Source organism: Dermacentor albipictus, chromosome 3 (assembly GCF_038994185.2).
Source record: "Dermacentor albipictus isolate Rhodes 1998 colony chromosome 3, USDA_Dalb.pri_finalv2, whole genome shotgun sequence".
NCBI classification, from domain to species: domain Eukaryota; kingdom Metazoa; phylum Arthropoda; class Arachnida; order Ixodida; family Ixodidae; genus Dermacentor; species Dermacentor albipictus.
Window position 1 is genome coordinate 5,343,053 of NC_091823.1, and position 20,479 is coordinate 5,363,531.

The 20,479-nt window shown below is 47.2% G+C and overlaps 1 protein-coding gene across 2 annotated transcripts in view; it reads left to right on the top strand.

Annotated features, from left to right (window-relative positions):
* The window catches only part of LOC135920179 (ankyrin repeat domain-containing protein 50), a 116,392-nt gene that overhangs the window by 19,946 nt on the left and 75,967 nt on the right, over positions 1–20,479 (top strand). Inside the window, exons 2-6 of one of the 2 annotated variants that reach the window (XM_065454327.1) lie at positions 9,132–9,258; positions 9,570–9,724; positions 11,321–11,792; positions 12,201–12,428; positions 14,783–15,061. In XM_065454327.1, the coding sequence (XP_065310399.1) occupies positions 9,663–9,724; positions 11,321–11,792; positions 12,201–12,428; positions 14,783–15,061 (1,041 nt within the window). In that variant the 5' untranslated portion in view covers positions 9,132–9,258; positions 9,570–9,662. The remainder of the gene's footprint in view (positions 1–9,131; positions 9,259–9,569; positions 9,725–11,320; positions 11,793–12,200; positions 12,429–14,782; positions 15,062–20,479) is intronic. The other variant, XM_065454326.1, reaches the window with a different exon arrangement.

Here is a 20,479-nt window from a genome sequence, read left to right on the forward strand (position 1 = left end):
CAACGTTTATGAGGAGGTTGGTTTTTTTCTTAAAGCCGTGTCAACGGGGTACACCGATGTAAAGGGAGCTTTGAGGCGAATTTTATACTCCAGACAATTTTTCTGCCACATGATCAGATGCTTCGTGCGTCTGACCTGGTATTGCTGGTGACACATCCCTTTGTGTGTGGCTTATTAAGTGAAAGCCTTAGACCTCTGTTTGAAGGTCCCGTTGTGAGCTACAGAAAATATCACATGAACGAAGGAAGGCGGGAAGCGAACCAAAGCATGTGCAGCCACGTATAAGAGATGATTCATGATTAGCAAAGTAATGATTGATTAGTGATTGCATTAATATGAAGTCGGGTGCATTAAGGAGGATTAAAGTCGGTGAAGGTGCATAAAGGTGGATTAAGGTGCATAAAGGAGGACTAGGTTGGATTAAGGTCGATGAAGCTGCGTTGAGGTGCATTAAGGACGATTATAGTGGATTAGGGTAGAGTAAAGTGCATGAAGAAGGCTAACGGTGGATTAAGAAGGATTAAGGTGCATTAAGGAGAATTATGATGGGCTAGGGTGAATTAAAGTGAATGAAGGAAGATTAGGGTGGATTAAGTAGGATTAGGGTGGATTAAAGTGAATGAGACAGCATTAGGGTTGATTAAGGAGGATTAAAGTGCATTAAGAAGGGTTAGAGTAGATTAAAGGAGTACTGACAAAAAAATCCATGTAGTTTTTTCTGCTTTAATAAGTAGGTAATGACCCAGTAATCACGGCACGTCAGTTCGGAATGCGTTGGACGACTAGATGGCCTGGACAAGTGGTTTTGTCGGCAGGCGTGTACTTGGAAGCTTGTCTGCAGGTCGCATGATGGTTTGTCGCGCGATTTTGCTTCGTTGTTTAATAAAATATTTATTGAGGCTCTATGATACTGAAAATAGAGTTCTCCACTTGTTCGAATGAAATCGTGCGGAGAAAAAAAATAATGAAACTTAATTAATTTACATTTTAAAAATTCACCGACGATTACGATACTCCATATAACGCAAAATTTGAGCGCAGCTTTTTTTCATTTCGTGATATATTGGCTGGCGCGGACAATCTGTCTCGCGCAGCACGTTGCAAATGAAGCAAAGTGCGGCGAGACTGTCTCGCCAATCTGGAGATTGCGAGAGCCAGCTCATGGGTGACGCCGTCGATAGTGTTCCTTTATATGCTCCCGCAGGGAGCAGCGTTGCGCATAGGTCCGCCATTGAGCTCCTGCTCTGCAGTGAAGCAACTCGCGCGTGCAGGAGGCAGATGCCGCCCGGTGTTCGATTTGCTTTTTTGTCTGCTAGTCGCGAGCTACATGCGGCAACTGTTCGCAAGTGCTGAGCAAGATGACACTTTTTAATGCAGGCTACGCTAGAACGATTGGCGTAGCCGGAGGGGCGCCAGCCCGCCGAAGTTTTTTATTTGTATGTACACATATACACGTACATATAAAAACACACGCACGAACGTACATATAAGAAGTAGGACCCCCCTCGATCCCTCGAAATAAAATCCCGTCTACGCCCGTGTCTCGAACAACTGAAAAGTTCGCGTGCAAACGTGCATTACCTTGCAGCAAAAAGTGGTGCAATGTTTTTCAGTATTCATATGAAGTTTTCTCACGGAGGCCGCAAGGCAAGAAATGTTTTAAAGGGTGCTTAAAGCAAACTTCACACACGTGTGGTGGACCATTATGTGAGCACATTTTGCCTGCCAAAACCAGACGAATAATGAGCGTCGCCAAGAGAACTATCGTGCCTGCGGTTATGTCAGTGACCGTTAACCGTGACCGTCATTCATTACTAACCGTCGTTCACAGCAGCTGCACGTTTGCGATATATGCGGTTCAGACAAGTAGATTTAAACGCATTTCAAATGTTCATGTGCGCACATTTTATGCAAAGCTTATTTTTACGATTCATACCGCAAACTTAGCTGCTTCGTAGCAGCAAATCTGCAAGTAGAAAAAGATGGAACATGCACAACCTTCTAGATCAAATTTATTTCGTATAAGGTGTGGGGTTCTCCTCCGTGCTCTTGGGACAAAGGAACGACAACACAGTAGTGCAAACAATCACAAGGGCATTTATTGCACCTTTCATAGATCAATGACTGCTAGCCGAGTTGCTATCCACAAAAGATGCCGATGGGCGCGCGACAAATCTAGAAGTCAGACTCACCGCGAGCGAATATGTTCGCCCCATGCTGGATCCCAACGCCTGGTCGTTCGCGTGTACGGTCACGTGAATCGTGGCGCGTTCGAAGGCTGCCACGGGAGGTGGTCTCGCAGAAGCATCGGTCGCCGCGCGCGCGGAATGTCCGCGCTGTTCGCCGACCCGCCGGGAAAGAGTCACCCCGTTCTGCCCGGCGCCCCCAAGTAACCCTGCCGTGAGGCGGCGTCAGCAGCGCAACACTCGCGCCATCTCTCGCACTGCGCCCCAACCACATCGACCGCCGCGAGCATCACGCAGGCCACGCGGCGAAGCCGGATTACAGGAGACGCGCTATGCGGGAAAAACATCAGGGGACGCGCGAGAGTCGCGCATCCCCACAAAGGGAATGGATGAGCAATGGCTGGTGGCAGCAGGGGGTGAGTGCTAGTTCTTAGAGCCTTGAGGGGCAGAATTCAAAAGACACTAGAAAGGCAACAAGTTATTAAGAGTAACAACAGGCTATATTTATTGCACTAATCACATACGATGGCAAACTTGCAAATTATTCACACATTGCAGACTGTAATATGACAACAGATATTATTTTATCTCTTCATACTACTCAGGTTAATTTACTATAGCACAGCGCCTATGAAGCATACAAAAAGAATTTTACATTCCTCACATCGACAAAGGCTGATCGAACAAGCAACAGATTGTGGGTGGTAAATGCTGAAGCTATCACAGATGTCTCATCAGCGGGAGCTCACAATGTTTTCGCTTACTGCAAAACAATGAACACCAGCACATGAATTGACCTTACACGAAAAATCAGAATGCGGACACAAAAAAAAAGAAGAAGAAGAAGAAAGAGTAGAAAAAAACCAGGGTGCAGCGGGCAAATTGTATGTGCCAGTATTTACTGTTTTGGACACACTGTTCCAGAGCTGCCTAGCCAGAACAATCGTACAAGCAATACAGCGAATTGGGCAAATTGGTAAGTTAACATTCTTGGCGTATATGTGCAGCACAACACAGACGTGTGGTTAATTCTTTGTCCTGTGTCTGTGTTGCACTGCACATATATGCCAAAAATCGTACCAGTGAGCAATTTTTCATGCCAGGGTAAGCATTTCAGCATGTACAGGAGTGTTACTTGAGATAAATGCTGCTTTAGCGTAAACGAGCCGAACTCACCTCTGTAAGCGAGGCGAACGCATCTCGCATGTCCTTTCGGAGCTGGCCGGTCTCGTCCGTCTGCATGGCACCGCGAAAAAAACTTTGCCACCTTCCGTGCGATTTGTGCAGTTTGGTGTGCTGTACCCCTTCATACTGGAATACAAGTGTCGAAAAGATGTGCTTCTTACCACTTCATCAAAGTCATTAACTTAATATTGTCGAATACCCTACCTACAACCCGGAGCCGATCGGTACAACACACGCTCGACGGTCTGCTGATCGCAATTTCGATGGCACTGACAGAAGCGAGTCAGCGTCGTACCCATAAAGTTGGCTTCGCAGTGCCGAAGTTGATCATTTGACGTCATTTGCACCATGCGATATCACTTGGCGAATAGGGGTGCGAGCGGCGCTGGAAAAGTTATGCGCAACTCTGCTCCCTGCGGGAGCATATACAGGAACACTAGCTGCCGACAGACCCCCACGCCATCTCGTAGCCATTGTCGCAGCACTACACTTCTCATGCTTTTGCCGTACCTGCCTCCGCTTTCCTCCTCACACGTCTTTCATCTCCCGCTGCGCTCCGCATTCACTTTCATGTTTTGCTCTGCTTGTTCGCTCGGTTATGCCGACGCAGGAACTGGCGCCCAAGAACTGCAATCGAAAAATACAATTAATTGATTTATTTGAACAGTGGCTAAATTCATACATGTAGTAGGCACAGCCACAACACCACGGAGGACTCCCACTTAAAGGGCTACTCCGGCAATTTTTAAATGTCAACAGATGTCGATGAAATTCACTTGGTATTGTTGGATACGGACCCATTTCCTGGCATCACTCGAGTTTCCCGACCACATAAAATCGCCGTCGCATTCCAATTGGGGTGCGCAGGGGCACGTCTAACACATTCCCGGACCTGTCAGACAAGTTGGCGAGTTGACAAGTTCGGAAGACAAGCCCTTGCTTGACTCTTCCCGAAAGTGGAACGGGAGGCTGACATGGTTCCGGGTAGTTGATCTTGGTCCCAAGCAAAGCAGCTCTGAAAGGTCGTTCAAAAACAACCCGTCTCCTCCAGCTGTGGGTGCTTTCAAGCGGGGAGGCAACACCAAGGCAACGCTGGTGGTAAGTCACCCATCAGACAGTGGAGCCCTTGGTGCGACCCCATGGGCCGAATGTGACAACACTTGCACGGGCACCTACCATTGGAGGAAAATGACGACACCTGAGCGAGCTCGACGATTGGCCGAAAGTGACGTGACCCCGAGAGACGGAAGGGGTTAAAAAGCAAGAGACAGGGAGAAAAGACATTCATTCTTTCCTTCATTCATCCATTTTTTTTTCGTTCTTCTTTCCACAGGCCGCAGCGTCCAATTTGCTGCCACCCATCGATGACTTTATGACTGTTCATTACTTTGTGTTATAGTGCAACCTTGTTAAACCATAGTTGGCCGGGGCTCAGAAAAAGTACATACTAAACGGTAGTACTGTTTAACTGAAATAGCGTGAGATCGCCCACTTACCTGTCGAAAATGGAACACGGAGAGAGTGCAATGAAAGGGAAAAAAACATGCAGCATTTATTCACTTCGCGCGACAAAAGTGTTATTTTCGTTTGATGCCGCGGCGGCCTAGCACGATGACAGGGGCCTCAAACTTACTGAAGCTGTGTGCCAGCTTTTTAGCCAGCCCCCTCTTCTGGGCAAACACTCGCATGGCAGATTCCTCGTTGACGTTACATATTCTTGTGCACACGCACGGTAGTGCTGCAGAAGTCCCGGGGCGCCTTTTTCATTTCCAGGTGCTGTTCTCGTTGTGATGATTGCATTCATGAGGCTGACGTAACGCGCAGCTTCTGCCACTGTCGGGCCTGAACCGCCGATGCTGTCGCTTTCTGTGTCGTCCTCACCACTGTCGCTAGTCGGCACTTTGGCAACCACAGAGGCAACAATGGCGAAAAGTTGAACCTTGTAGCTAACATCTCTTTGCGGTCGCAACAATGCTGCCGAGCAACTTGTTCGCATTTCAAATTCCACACACCGTAGTCAACAGCAGATCCCTGTCGTGTACCAGCACCGACTTCTTCGTGTTACGTTCGATGACACGAACAATGTCTAATTTTTCTTCTACACTGAGCACCCAGCGTCTTTTTTTATCCGAGCTACGGCATGACATGAATCCTCACTTGCACGACGCCACAACACACTCTGGCACGGTGCCGAAATGATGTTGATGTTGATGTGGCTTCACGCACAAACGCACAGGGCGCTTGGAGGCCGTTGTTCCAATCTCTGTGGCTTGTTGTTCTGCCAGGCCGCCCGATAGAGACGACGCACCGCATGTTTGCCCTACGAAAAGGAGAAACGCTACGTTTGAACCGATGCGTACGCAATAAGCTGGTACGGTTTATGCGGCTACAAAACACATTATGTTCAATAGCTGCTGAGTCGGGGATTGGACTTTAGTACTTTTAAAACGAAACTACTGTTTAAGCGGGTATCGTTTAACAAGGTTTTACTGTATTACTGTAAATAATGTAAATAAACCTTCAGTTTCATCTCAAAATCCTCTTCAACATTTGCCAACTCCCGCACTCAACGGCAAGATCCAATAGTATGTTCTTCTGAACACTTCCCTCATATCCTCAAAATGGCAGGTTTGAGAGTTGCACAGGCCTTTTACAAATGAATTTAATGAATTGCCTCGGGCACCCTACCTTACCTCCTCCTCAGTTACAGGCCATATTGTCTATGACATCGAGCGTGTTCCATGCAGAGCATGCCGGGATCATGCAGACGACAGTGTCAAGGCGGCGACAATCATGAGCTAGTGCATGGCGGGAGAAGTTGCTGTCGCGAGAAGTTGCGTTCTCTGTGGATGGGAAAGGGATAGGGGGTGGCAAGCGGTGTCGCTTTGTTAGCTGCACAAACATCAGCCCTCGCCATCCGCACACACAGGTTGAGCCGATGCCGATCGCCTTCAGCCGAGCTTAAGCCCATATGTCACAGTTGCGGAGTGCGTGCGTCTATTACTGGGCGGACGTAAGCGACTGACCTGAAGCTAATTAAGCCATTAGGATCAAGAAAACTGCTTCTGTAGTTCAGCTTAACTGTACGGATTTGAAATAAACTATTCCTGATTTCGTACAGTGCACACACAAAGCAGGAATTGACAACACGGAGCAGTACCGACATCGATATGTTTTTGATGGAAAGCTGCCAGCCGTACTCGCCGGTACTTCCTTAAATTACATGTGACTACGAACACGGGTGTATGTTTACATATTGTCATGCAGACTCATTATTTAGGTTCTGAGGTGCACACTCGCCTTGTGTTCCAAATGGGCAGCAAGCGTAGGCCCCTTCGTTACAGCAGCGTAAACAACTGCCTTTTTCCGCTGCCAATGGTGTGAATACCGGCATCAGCATTTCCACAAGAAAACTATGCGTTCTCTAAATGAACGATCATACGCGCAAAGTCCTCATCTGTGTCAGCTTAACGGAACATATTGTGTGCATGAAGAGCATACGAAGAATGATCCCGTACTACGGTCTCCCACTCGCTGTTTTCGAAGTTGTGTGGTCGCTCAGATCAGTGTGATTCAGAGTGATGCAACGGTGCTTACATGCAGAAAATCCGCCTGTTTTGATATGTTGCGGAACAATTCCCCTATTAGACTCGTTACAGGGGGGTCTCAGGAATCTAAATATTCTATTACCCTGACATGGTCAAAAAACCGCCGGAGTTGCCCTTTAAAGGGACGCTAAAGGCAAATACTAGGTCAAGTTAAAGTGATAGATTAGTTCTCGAGAATCTCTAAGGCGTCAATATTATTGCAAACAGAGCCTTGATAATCGAGAAGTCGAGGTAAATGCAGGACATGATTAGAGACTCCCCAAGGACATTCAAGCACTTGCCCAATGAGGAAAGCACTCTTCAGTTAAATTCTGTCACTAGCACTCAGCTACTCGTTGCAAAAAACGACTTTGTATTGTGCAATAAGTTGAAATAAAATGCTACTTGTCCAGTTCCCTTTCATGTTTAGAAAAAAATAATTGAAATTACCGTTAACAGTGACGTGAGCGGTCGAAAGGCTTCATTTTCGCTCGACTATGCGCCACCCACGCTTTCGCGTTTCAGTACTTTCCGGCTCGCAAAACTCGCACAAACTGCAAGTAGCAGAGAATTCAACTTCCATGTGATGTCGCGGGATGCCCAGTTGATCTATGCCACTTGACCAAAAATAAGGTGTAGCGGCGAATCCGCCACTCTGTCTTGGCTTGGTGCCGCCGCCTGTCGGGCGCTTTTACTTGCCGACGGCAGCAAAGGGCGGTGATGGTGTATGCAATGTCACCGCTCCCCAACTGGGTGGCGGGAGATTTGAATTTCGAAAAAAGTATTCGGACCCTTCAGATACAATTTTCTGATAAACTTAGTCTTTTCTTGGGAGGAAACAAGCATTGTGAGGTTTCTGGAATGGTGTTTAAACAGTCCACGTCGCGGTAGATACTAAGTCCGCGTCGACTTAGTATCTGCCTTTAGTGTCTCTTTAAAGACCCCTCACCAGGTCTGTCCATATTGAGCTGACAAGCGCAGTGCATACAAAGCGCGCTAACAATCGTGTCTGCTAAGTATTGCACCACTACGCGCCATGGAAAAAGCTTAAATTAGAAACCACACGCCGTTTGTCCTCCTCGCGGGTGGCGCTCTCCCAGCCGGAGAGTCAGTGTCTCTCGCTCAAGTGTGCTATGTGCATGGCGGTGCCGCGACGTTGCTCATAGCGACACGAGACCTCGAGAATTATCCAAGGCAGCATCAGTTATTTGTTTAATCTCTTGCTTCTATTAACAGACGAACTAAAGTTGATAAAAATAATAAAACATAGAAACCAAATGTCTGCGTGTCTTTGTTTTACTTCGTACCGTACCAACAGAGATGTACTTCCGTTTCGTCTGCTTGTTTCCCCGTGGTGCAGTCGCATGCAGAGAGAACGAAACTATGTCACTTTCTACCGAGTTCCAACGCCGCGATCATGCTGTTTAAAAAAATTAAAATTATATTATGGGGTTTTACGTGCGCAAACCTTAATTTGATAATGAGGCACACCCTAGTTGGGGAACTCCGGAATAATATGTACTACCAGGGGATTTTCGACGTGCACCTAAATCTAAGTAAACGGGTGTTTTTGCATTTCGCCCCCATCGAAAAGTGGCCGCTGTGGCCGGGACATGCTCTTTCATCCTCTTGCGCCTGCCTCAGTGTCAGTGATTGTGGCACTGACTTATACTGCTAATCAGGTGTCCTCATGCAGAGCCTGCAAAATTGTGCAATGAGCCTGCAACGTGGCAGGGTGTGCTGCCGCTTAGGCGTCAGGGAAGTGACGCAGGCATTGGCGATGCAGTTTATGCTACCGATGTGCTTCCCTCGTGGCGGTTTATGATCGAATGTTTTGCAAAGCGCTCTACAACTTTCTCATGGGAATTTTTTGCCTAACTTTGTTGCTTCCAGAGTTGGTTAAATAATCTTGACTAATTATGCAGTTGAGCAGAATACAAAAAATAGTATGACTTACTGTATACAATGGTCAGCAACATGCATTTCCTTGCTTCATCTTAGAGTGCATCGGCACATTTTTAAACTCTGGCTAAAGGTAGCTAGGACACCCTGTATATCCATAAATGTATCTGCCTAGATAGTGACTGATCCAATAGCGGCCTTGCTAAACTCGGGAAAGTAGGCAAATCACGCTCCACCTCAAAAACTTATTTTCCTTTTATTCATGTTTCAGAACCACGCTGCCCACGTACCACTTTGATACCAGCAAGAACAAGTTGGGCGCGTCTTTGATTGTGTTGTTTCAATAGGGAATGCGTGGAAAGTATCTTTCTCTTCCAGCAAGGCTCCTTTCGTTGAAGGTATTTCTTTGTTTGAATTTCTTGCTTAAGCTTTTGTTTTTGCTTGTAGTTGAGCAAGCAACCTATAACTTGTGCTGCCTGCTAATTGTGAGCTAAAGGAATTGATTGTGAAGGGAAAACAGTTTCTGTTTGGAAGAGCACCAACACAGGCTGGCGTGAGCTGTCTATCGGTGTCGCTCTTGGCACTAACGAGCGATTATGCGCACGTGATGCCCTGTTGGTTGCTGGAAGTAGTGCACTGTGTTGGCATCATCTGTGTTGTAGAGCTTGCAGCAACTCGGCCAACCACGTGGTTCACTGTGTCCATGCAGGATGAGACAGCGTAAGGGCTTCGCGGCGCCCTGCAGCGGGACGGCAGCGAGGAGCAAGGGCCTGCAGCTGCGCGCCGCTTGCCGATCGTGGCCATGAGCTCGCCTCTGCAGCCAGCGGCAACTACCGGTGATGGCCTCGGCTGCAACCGGCGCAGGTTCGCTTTTCATTGCGTCTTCTTGCTGGCTTCTTTATTTATTTATGTGAGTTGCATGAACGATTACAGAGAAAGTTAAACAAAAATGCTGTTTCACTTCTTTCCTCCATTGATTTGAAGCATTTGCTGGAGAACTGCATTCAGGAATTGCGCATATCAGTGAGGAACGGGGCACTGTGGCATGCCTACAGAGCTAATATCGGCGCATGTGGTGCATGGTAATGATAGAGGATTTGGAAGGGGGTTAGGAGCAGGATTATTATTACTTCCCATGCCAAGAAAGCTCAAGAAGGCAGCATGTTAGCATTCCTTAACATCCCTGGTACACGTGAGGCTTTGACGCATTCTGTATAAATATTTGTAAGCCTTACGAATACAATACCCTTCCCTCTTTTTCAAATCTGCTTTCCTTCCGCAGTTTCATCTTGCAAAGCTCATATAACTCTATCCACATGTACTTATACTCAGTAGTACCATATCAATAACTTGAATGCAGCTGTAGCTGCTCTCACATGTTCTCACTGTATCATCGAAATTGCTGATGACATATCGCCCTCTACACCTCGCCGAACCTTGTTACAACGAATGCGGCTATACACTCAAACCTCATTATAATGAAGTAAATGAAATTCCTATTGAAATCCCCATAGGAGTCCATGCCTTCTCGATCACACAGCGGAGCGCTATGTTGTGTAACACGTGATGCTCGACTACGACAAGCCAAGTAGAAAGCGGACGTGATGGACCATAACAATACAATAGAAGGAAGCTATCTAAAGGCTGTCGCGTCAGGTGCAAATTAGCGTGTTACATACGCCGGTATTTTTTTGTTACTTTATTAAGATTTTATCGCATGCGTGGCTGTGTGGTGGTTCCACGGGCCGCAAAGCTGTCTTATTTCCATGTTAGTCATTAGAATGCACCCCATTGGACACATATTTCAGTAAGTGGTAATAACGGATATAATGACGTAACGGATATAACGAAGTAATTTCTGCTCCCCCTTAAACTTCGTTACAACAAGGTTTGAGTGTATTGAATTTGTGGTTAAACTGAACTCTTGCTGATATTTTACAAAATTCATGTGCATTTAGGACTTTTTTTAACGAACTTGGATAAGTGCTTTGTGCATATATGAGGCTTATCTTGGCCCACAACAATAATTGCCATCTGCCTTGCTTGCGATTCCTTTCTTGAAAACTCTGCAATCGCTACTTTCCTGTCAAGAGTGCTATATCATGCTCATGACGTACATGTCATTTATGGCCTGGATGTACTGGGTGTGCAGTGTTAAAGAAAAGAAAGGTGTGCAAGACATATAACAATTATTATTGTTGGACGAGATAAGCCTGAAAGGGCGCAAACATTTTTAAGAGTGCATGATTCAGGCTTACCTACACCATAATTCTCTTTCCCTCATTTTGTGCTCTGCAACAACATGATAGGAAAATTGCGCCGATAAAGTGTTGCTCATCAGAAACATGTTTCAATCATGTCTGGTTCTATGTGCCTTAGCTGCTAAAGGCGATATTGCAGTGGGAGTCTCAGAGCTACAGAATGCTATCCATGCTTTCAGTGATGAATCATTGGGTGCAGGTTCCTCTGCCGGGAGTGGGCGTTTGCCAAGCTGGCCCACTGCCTTGACCAGCGACCCGCGTCTAAGACGTGTGGTGCGCTTGTGGTTGGTGGGCCGGGCTGTGGCAAGACGGCCTTTTTCCAGGAGATTGCACAGCCCACAGCGGCCGACCCAGAGGTGCACCAGCATGTGCTTAGCCGGCGCCTGCTGGCGCACCACTTTTGCCAGGCTCATGACACACGCACCCTGGCCGTGGCCTCGTTTGTGCTGGGCCTAGTGCGTCAGCTGTGCCGGTGTGAACAGGCAGGCCTGCTGAATGGTTACCGGGACCGGCTGCGTGAGGCTGAAGCTGCCCTTGAGCCTGCGATGTGCGCGCGCTGGCCTGATGAAGCCTTTAAAAAGGCCGTGCTGTTTCCACTGCTCGAGATTGAGCCTCCTGAGCAGCCATGTCTGCTGCTTGTGGATTCGGTCGACGAGTCGCTCCTTGTCCAGGTATGCACATCTGGCTCTGATGAAGCCTCGTGTGCTTCAATCTCCAGCCAAAGATGGGATGCCAGCACTGTACTGTGCCGTATTGTGGAGGTGCTGGGTCTCCTTTTGTTAGCTATCTTTTTCTTGTAGTTTTTGCCAACTCACAGGTGCCATCAAGAAAGCATACATGAAAGAATTATCCAATTAAAAAGGAAAGATGTTTTGAGATTTGCCTTCAGGAAGGTACAGCTGTTCGATGAAGTTGTTAATACTAAGGATAAGAGGATGACATGGGTATGTGTTAAAGAGGTTGTGATATTATTATTATATATATAAAATATAATTTATAAAATTTAAAAGCTTTGTGAAATGTAATATAACAAAAGATTCATCAGATCATGTCCCATTGGAGTGTGTCTTCATTTTCAGGTGAACATCTCTGGTATGACAGGCAATGGCAGTCATCGCCGCCATCGCCGCCACCATCACCACCATGGGGGTGAACAGAGGCACTGCTCTTCCTCTGAGGGTGGCAGCCGCACAATTGCCGAACTGCTGGCTGCCCACCAGCAGCTCTTCCCACAGTGGCTGTTGCTCGTCTGCTCAGCGCGCAGACAGAGCAAGACCATCACACGGATGTTTACTGGCTTCAGAAAGGTGCGTGCAATGAAGAAAATGCCAGACACTTTTATGCTGCCCAGGTAGTGTGTACAACAAAACATATTTAATAGGGGATGCCAAGGCACATGTACAAAGTTTTTGGACGTTGGATGTGAAGTTTAATATTTCCAAAGAGCAGTTTTGACAAATAGTACGTCATTTTGTGTGTTATAGTATTGCCCTAGCTACAATAGATACACGAGGGCCAGGATAACATAAAACTATTACAGTCTGTTTTTATTTCAAATCATCAGCCTCCTGTGATAGGTCAAAATGGCTCAGGTTCCACCCATATAGAAATAGAGCTCACCCATATGGGATAAGCCCAAGCCATTTTGACCTATCATGGAGAGCTAATGGCAGAATTCGAAATAAAAACATATTGGAATAGCTTTGTCTTATTCTGGCCTAGTTCTTGCCAGATCATGGAAGCAAGGCATCGTTAGGTGAAGTGATTCCTTGGAAGGGAAATTAGCCAGGGATAGCCAAGTGGTGACGGCTGTTATACTCCAAAGAAATAGCTGACTTGCTTGCCTTGAGGGGAAGCACTTAGTGTCCACAGCCCCTTAGCAGTCACCATATTCCTCTGTTCAGTGCATATCATCATCGATGGGTGAGATTTACTCCTGGTGCTGCACTCAACATACTCGAGCAAATGAATAAAGTACTGGTCAAGCTGGTAAAACTGAAGTTTTAAGTACGGTTTCGGGCAAATGGGAGTGTATGTAAGAAGACATCAGAAATAATGCAGACCTTGTATGTATTCTTTTGTGCGTCACTTTTTTGCTAGCACATTATATGGTACTCAAGGACACAACATATGACACATTTAAGCCACATGCAAAAAGTGACAGACTCAGTGGTCAGTAAAAAAAAATTAAAAAACGAGAAAGAAGACAAGAGGAGAAAACATGTCTTCAGCTTCAGGGGCATGCTAAAGGAATCCCAAGAGGTCAGAATTAACCTGGAGCCCTCCATTACGGTGCCCCTGATAATCTATTGTGCACTTTCCGGACGTTAAGCCCCATAATTTATACAGTTGACTTCTGCTAATTTGACGCTGATGAGACTGACAAACTTAATCGAATTATCCGGTCGGTTGAATTAAACAAGATGCCTAAAAAACACCGAAACACACTGCTGATTCATTTGGCAGTATTTGCTGCAGTCTAAAATGCCCCTGAACCAAACGCACGCCCACTTTCTATGTGTCCAAAGTAGAAAAATAACGTGGAAATTACGTTAAAGCTTCTAAACAAAGTACAAATCTTACGCGCACCTGATTTTTAAGCAAGAAAAATGGCCTAAGCATGCATCACATAACGATGGCCGGTCTCCTAAAGGCAGCTCTCCCGCGGTGCATCCGTGCTATGTGGTAAAGTACTCGAACACCGCGAAGGGGGTTTTGGTATTGTGTCGGGTTGCACTTGGCAGGCAATACACATGGCAGGCAGTATCCTGCCCAATATTCCTGAAAAGTAAAGAAAGAAGTAAAGGTGCATGTTTAGAATAGGGTAAATGCCATAATCAGACAATTGTGAGCTATGGCTATCGCTTGAAAATCTTCCTAGGGGAAGCCGAAAATAGGGTGTTTTCGACAGGAGATGACGTGTGTGCAAAGTATTCACTGTCCCCTAAGTCCAGACAAGACGAACGCTGCCACTAAAGGGCTTGCTGTTGGGGTCACCATAGGGGTCAGGCGCGTCAGTGCAGACTGGTGAAGTTCGAATTATCTGGTGAAGGTAAATCTTAAGATCGAAATCATGAAAGTTTGAGTCCATTGAAATGCATGGGCGTTAGCCGGGACCTTTGGTTGGGATCAAATTGACCGAAGTGTCTAAATAATGGAAGTCTACTTTATGTCATAAGGTTAGTGGCAAAGACAGATGTCAAGAGAACTCTCCATTGTGACATTATCATTTCTAGTGTTATTGGCCTTTTCGCACTTATTTTGTCCTTATTTCTGTATTGCTGTGTAACACAGAGAAATGAAGTAGTTGAGGTACTCTTTACCTCAAGCTCACTTCTGCAACTCATGTAAAACAGGTTTGTTTATTCACAATATGTAGTCACGTGAGCATGACACAGAAAAATAGGTGTCCATGCACAAATGTGATTGTCATATACACGTTCACAAAAGAAAGAGAAAAGAAAGTGCGAAATAACAAGGCAAGAAAAACCCATATAACATTTCACAGTCATGTCATCATGGAAGGGCAGCGTAGAGTGAAACAAGGCACGACAGACTGCTTTTTGTGGCAGTGACGGGTGATCACAATCTCAGCACTTGTCCTGTGTTATGTCTCCAGCTGCTATGTCAGCAAGGTGGCTTTGGGCTGTGGTTCATGCAGATCAGCCTGGATGACCTTCGCAAGGCGTCTGTAGTGCGCGACATGCAGCAGTACATATTGGCACGGCTGGATGGTGAGGAAGCACTGCGACAGCAGTTGGGTGCCCGTGACACGGCAGAGGCCCTGAACCAGCTGCACATCAAGAGCAATGGATGCCTGCTGTACCTTGAGTGTCTGCTTGATGGTGTTGCCCAGCGGTGGGTGACGCTGCGTGAGATACGGCACATTCCAGGCACCCTCAATGGCCTCTACCTGTGGCTGTGTCAGCGCCTCTTCCAGGCAAGTATCTTGTCATGTCATGAGGGTCTGACCAATTGTGAACGTTGTGAAGCAGGCTGTACCACTGGCCTGTAAATAGGAACCTTGAATAACCTTTTGCCAACTGACCCAGCACTGCTCCACTGCAATTCACTGTGTTTGTGGCACAAAGCAGGTGGCTACTTTCATTAGCCACTCATAGCTTGTGTGAGAACAGCTCAATTGTAACAAAGATCTGAAGAAGGGCACTAATCGGTAGTACTGCTGCAGCCTTAGCGGCCTGCATGAAGCTAACCCATATAGCCTTGCTGGAGCAGTGTAGCTCCTTGTCTTTTGCCGAGACATATAAGCATAGACGTAATGGGTGGCACAGGTGTGAGCAGCAGGGCTGCTAGCAACATTATGCGATACAGAGTTTTATGAAAGCTTTATGAACTTTCATGGCAATAACCGACTGTCATTTACCTTGTCTACTGATCTATCTTTATCACGTTAGCAATGATATTGTTACGTAGGAAGACGCAGACGAAAAGCTATGTACAAATATATTTACAAGGAAAATACGCTGCGCTTGGCCAAGAGGCAACAGCCCGTGCTAGCTTCTAATCGTCGTCGTCGTCTTCACACTGCTGGCCTTTCGTGATCGCACATATTGTGCCGTAGCACTACCCCCGGCTGCAAAAGCGCCGTCCCGGAGCGACTAAAGATCGGACTCGGAAGCAGTGTAGTAGGCCTTGAGCCTACTGACGTGTACGACATCACTAGATGCCACAGGAGAGGACGAGGTTGAGTCCACAGGAGCAATTTCGTAAGTTACAGGCGTCACCTGGCGCAGCACGCGGTAGGGCCCTGTGTATCGCGAAAGAAGCTTCTCTGAAAGTCCGACATGACGAGAGGGCGACCACAGCAGCACGAGCGCACCAGGTGAAAACTGTACGTCACGATGGCGGGCGTTGTACTGACACTGCTGAGTGGTCTGTGAGGCCGTAAGTCGAGCACGGGCAAGCTGGCGTGCATGGTCGGCGAGGGCGATGGCGTCGCGCGCATACTCGCTTGTTGAGACCGCAGCAGGAGGAAGTGCCGTGTCTAGGGCCAAAGTAGGTTCGCGACCGTACAGTAGATAAAAGGGAGAAAATCCGGCGGTGTCGTGCCGGGAAGAATTGTACGCAAATGTTACGTAAGGAAGGGCAATGTCCCAGTCGTGGTGGTCCTTGGAAACGTACTTGGCCAGCATATTGGTAAGAGTACGGTTTAACCGCTCTGTCAGGCCATTGGTTTGAGGATGGTATGAAGTAGTCAGTTTGTGTTGAATGGAGCAGGAACGCACAATGTCAGCGATAACTTTCGAGAGGAAGTTTCGACCACGGTCAGTAAGCAGCTGTCGCGGGGCGCCATGAAGCAAGATAATGTCACGCAAGAGAAAGTCCGCGACATCAGTGGCGCAGCTGGTAGGGAGAGCCCGAGTGATAGCATATCGGGTGGCGTAATCAGTCGCGACGGCTACCCATTTGTTCCCAGAGGATGACGTGGGAAAGGGACCGAGCAGGTCTAATCCAACACGAAAGAACGGTTCCACAGGGACGGTGATCGGCTGGAGATGACCGGCAGGTAGCACCTGAGGTGTCTTCCGACGCTGGCAGGGATCACAGGCAGCAACATAGCGTCGAACGGAGCGAGCGAGACCAGGCCAATAGAAGCGGCGGCGGACGCGGTCGTACGTGCGGGTTACCCCAAGATGTCCTGCAGTGGGTGCGTCATGCATCTCAAAGAGCACAGTCTGTCGTAGATGTTTTGGCACGACAAGAAGAAGATCAGGGCCATCAGGGAGGAAGCTCCTTCGGTACAGAATGCCGCCCTGGAGGACATATCGGCGAACGAATGCGTCGGTAGGTGTAGAGCGCAGACGCTCGATGAGTACTCGCTGCGATAGGTCTCGGTACTGCTCATCGGCGATGTTAGCGAAGGCAGACACAGAGAAAATGCCGTCGGCGCTACTACTGTCGGCGTCGTCAGGCTCGTCTACCGGGTAGCGAGACAGGCAGTCAGCATCCTTGTGTAGTCGGCCAGATTTGTAGGTGACAGAGAACGAATATTCTTGGAGGCGTAAGGCCCAGCGACCAAGTCTTCCTGAAGGGTCTTTCAATGAGCATAACCAACAAAGCGCGTGATGGTCTGTGACAACGGAAAAGGATCGGCCATATAAGTATGGGCGGAATTTCGCAACCGCCCAAACTAGGGCCAGACACTCACGCTCAGTGATGGAATAGTTGCGCTCCGCGGGTGAGAGGAGCCTGCTGGCGTAAGCGATAACACGGTCGTGGCCATGCTGGCGTTATGCCAGTACTGCTCCAATTCCGTGACCGCTGGCATCAGTACGGACTTCGGTAGGCGCAGAAGGATCGAAATGGGCCAGAACTGGAGGCGTTGTGAGAATGTCGATTAGATGAGAGAATGCAGAGGCCTCATTATCGCCCCACTGGAAAGGAGCGTCTTTTTTCAAAAGGTCGGTTAGTGGTCGTGCTATGGCGGCGAAATTCCTCACGAAACCGCGGAAGTACGAACAAAGGCAGATGAAGCTGCGCACATCCTTGACACACTTCAGAACAGGGAAGTGCGTAACAGCATGGATATAATTAACACAACACTATTTTAATGGAGTTAGCATTCATTGCCTACTTGGGTATATGGGCTGTCTATGCCGATCCGTATACCCAAGTTATCTACTAGCTTAAGCCATTAGGTATGCGCTCGGAAGTCGTGACCCTATCCTGGCCGGCATCGGGTTCCATTGTCGTGATTCCAGCATTCTCCTCCGACTGTCGTCATGGTGTCATCGTACCATTGTCATCATTTTAGAAATGTCATCTAAGTGTTATCATGCTATCGTCACCATACTACCTTCATTGTTACATTGACGTCATTCCTTGTAATCATGCTCTCATCATTCAATTCTGATTATGCCATGGTTGTCATGACATTGTCATTGCGTCATCGTCACACAGTGGTCGTCATGCATTCGCTGTCATACCTTTGTTGTCATGCTGTTTTAGTCATTGCATTATCATTCCAGGTTCGTCATCTGATTCTCGTCATACAGTACTTGTCATACAGTCATCACATCATTGTCATCATATACTTGTGGTTACCCCATTGTCCTCGCACTGTCATCATTATACTGTTATGGTCATAATTTCAGAATTATCCTCCCGTTGTTGTCATGCCGTTGTCATACTGCCTTCGTTGTTTCATTGACATTATTGCTTCTTTTCCTTCTTCGTTTCATTGTCGTTGTACAGTCGTCGTCGTGCTATCACGGTCTTGTCCGGTCCTGGCGAGTAAGTGTCATAGCAAAGGGAAATATCCCGGAGACAGTGCATATTGCATTTAGCCAAAGCAATGGAAATTTCAGGATGACCACTACAGATTCTAAATAAAGCTGTCTTCAGCAGAACGGTGTGTTACTACATTTCTTGAATGATAATCTCACCAACGTCAACAGCCATCATGAGATAGGGTATGCCAATATATATTTTATTTTGTGTGTGTAGCACAAGAACATTTCTAACGTATGTTGTAGATCATAATGTCACAAGATATCATCGCCTGTGCTGTACTAGTGTATCTGCCATGCTTTTTTTCTTCTTTATTGTAGTTTCCTTCTGTTATAGCACTTTGTATGCCAATATGCTGTCCTTATTTTATATGAAGCCTTGCAGCTGACCTTGGACATGTCCCCCGACAAGCCTTGGTTCATTTTGTACACCTATGTTGCTCCTTCGTTCAGGTGTCTACTAAATACTGTTACGCACATGGCCATCGCATATCATATCAAACTGCAATCCGGTATATGATGTGAACAGAAAGTAAATGTGATTTGTGTATTTGGTGTTTACATGCCTGCCCCTGTTTGTGACACTGGCATGGTTCACTCTGAAATGCCTAGATTTGTACATGTCCCCGGCATACTAAAGAAATCATTGGTTCCCGGCAGTGGACTACAACAACTTGCTCTTGCGTACATCTGGTCAGAATACCAGACATATGTTCATGTGTACACAGACGGCTCCGTGTCACCTAAGGCATCGACAGCAGCTGTGGTGATACCAGCCCAACAGATGACTCGAGGTTTCATACTGGACCATAATTCAACATCAACCGCTGCAGAGCTTGTGGCTATTCGAGAAGCGATTCGCCACATCTGCGGGGAAAGACCTCAAGAGTGGTGCATTTTCACGGACTCAAAACCCGCGCTGCAAATTTTGGGATGCTTCCTGCCCCACACCGCATATCAGGTTCTGGCCCTGCAGATCACCGAGCTACTTTCATACGCTCAAGAAAAACACCACCGCATAGTGTTCCAATGGATCCCGGGACACTGTGGGCTCAACGGTAATGAGATGGCCGATGCTGCAGCAAGGCGCGCCCTCAGCAATGGCATGCGAACTGTAGTGCCATTCTCCAGACCGGACATCACATGCCTCCTGTCGGAATTAATGAGGAGTGCGACGAGAACATACTGGGCCCAGCCAGACGCTCGTCACGTCCGCCTTAAAAGCCTGGATCCCGAAATGAAATTTCCTATTCTGCGTGGAATTCCACGCCCTCATACATGCCTGATACACAGACTGCGATTAGGCGTCGCCTTCACGCGCAAATATTTGCACATTATTGGACGGACAGACTCCCCGGACTGTTCAGTGTGTGGCGCTGTAGAGACTATAGAACATGTGCTCGTGGTGTGCCCTGAGTATGCGCGAAAAAGACTGACATTGGCAGATACATTGAGACATTTCCACAATGGACCACTGTCGGAGGACCTCTTGCTAGGCGCGTGGCCACAGAATTGGCAGACGACAGAGACAATGTGTGCACTTTCACGTTTCCTAGGTGACACGGGCCTGGACTCACGCCTGTGATACCAGTTGTGTAATGTGTCATTCACCTCGTTTCTCCCATTATCATCCATCATTGTGACCCCTTTTCTTCCCCTCTTCCCCCTCCCTTACGTAGAGTAGCAGGCCAGATGCTCCATTATCCGGCCGACCTCTCTACATTTTCCAATCATTAAATTACTTCCCCCCCCCCCCCTAGATTTGTGGTGCATGTTTTGTGTACATGCACCACAAGCACCTCACATCAAGTAAACGTGTGTAAGCAGTGTACCATATACAGTTGCCAATTGATTTTTCCGACTCCAAGAATTCGAACTTGATAGATATTCTGGACTTAATAAATGCACCGTCAGGGTTCCCATAGAGCTAATGTATTTGTGCGACCATTTTTTTTAGACAAACTTAGGTCCCAAACTTTGATTTTCCAAACTAAATCGCTCATTCCGAGCCACACTACCCAATCTTGGATGTCGCCATATTGGATATTCCAGTGTATTGATCAGGCTTGGTTCCCAGTGACCCGCTTTATAGTCTCCAAGGTTAGGAG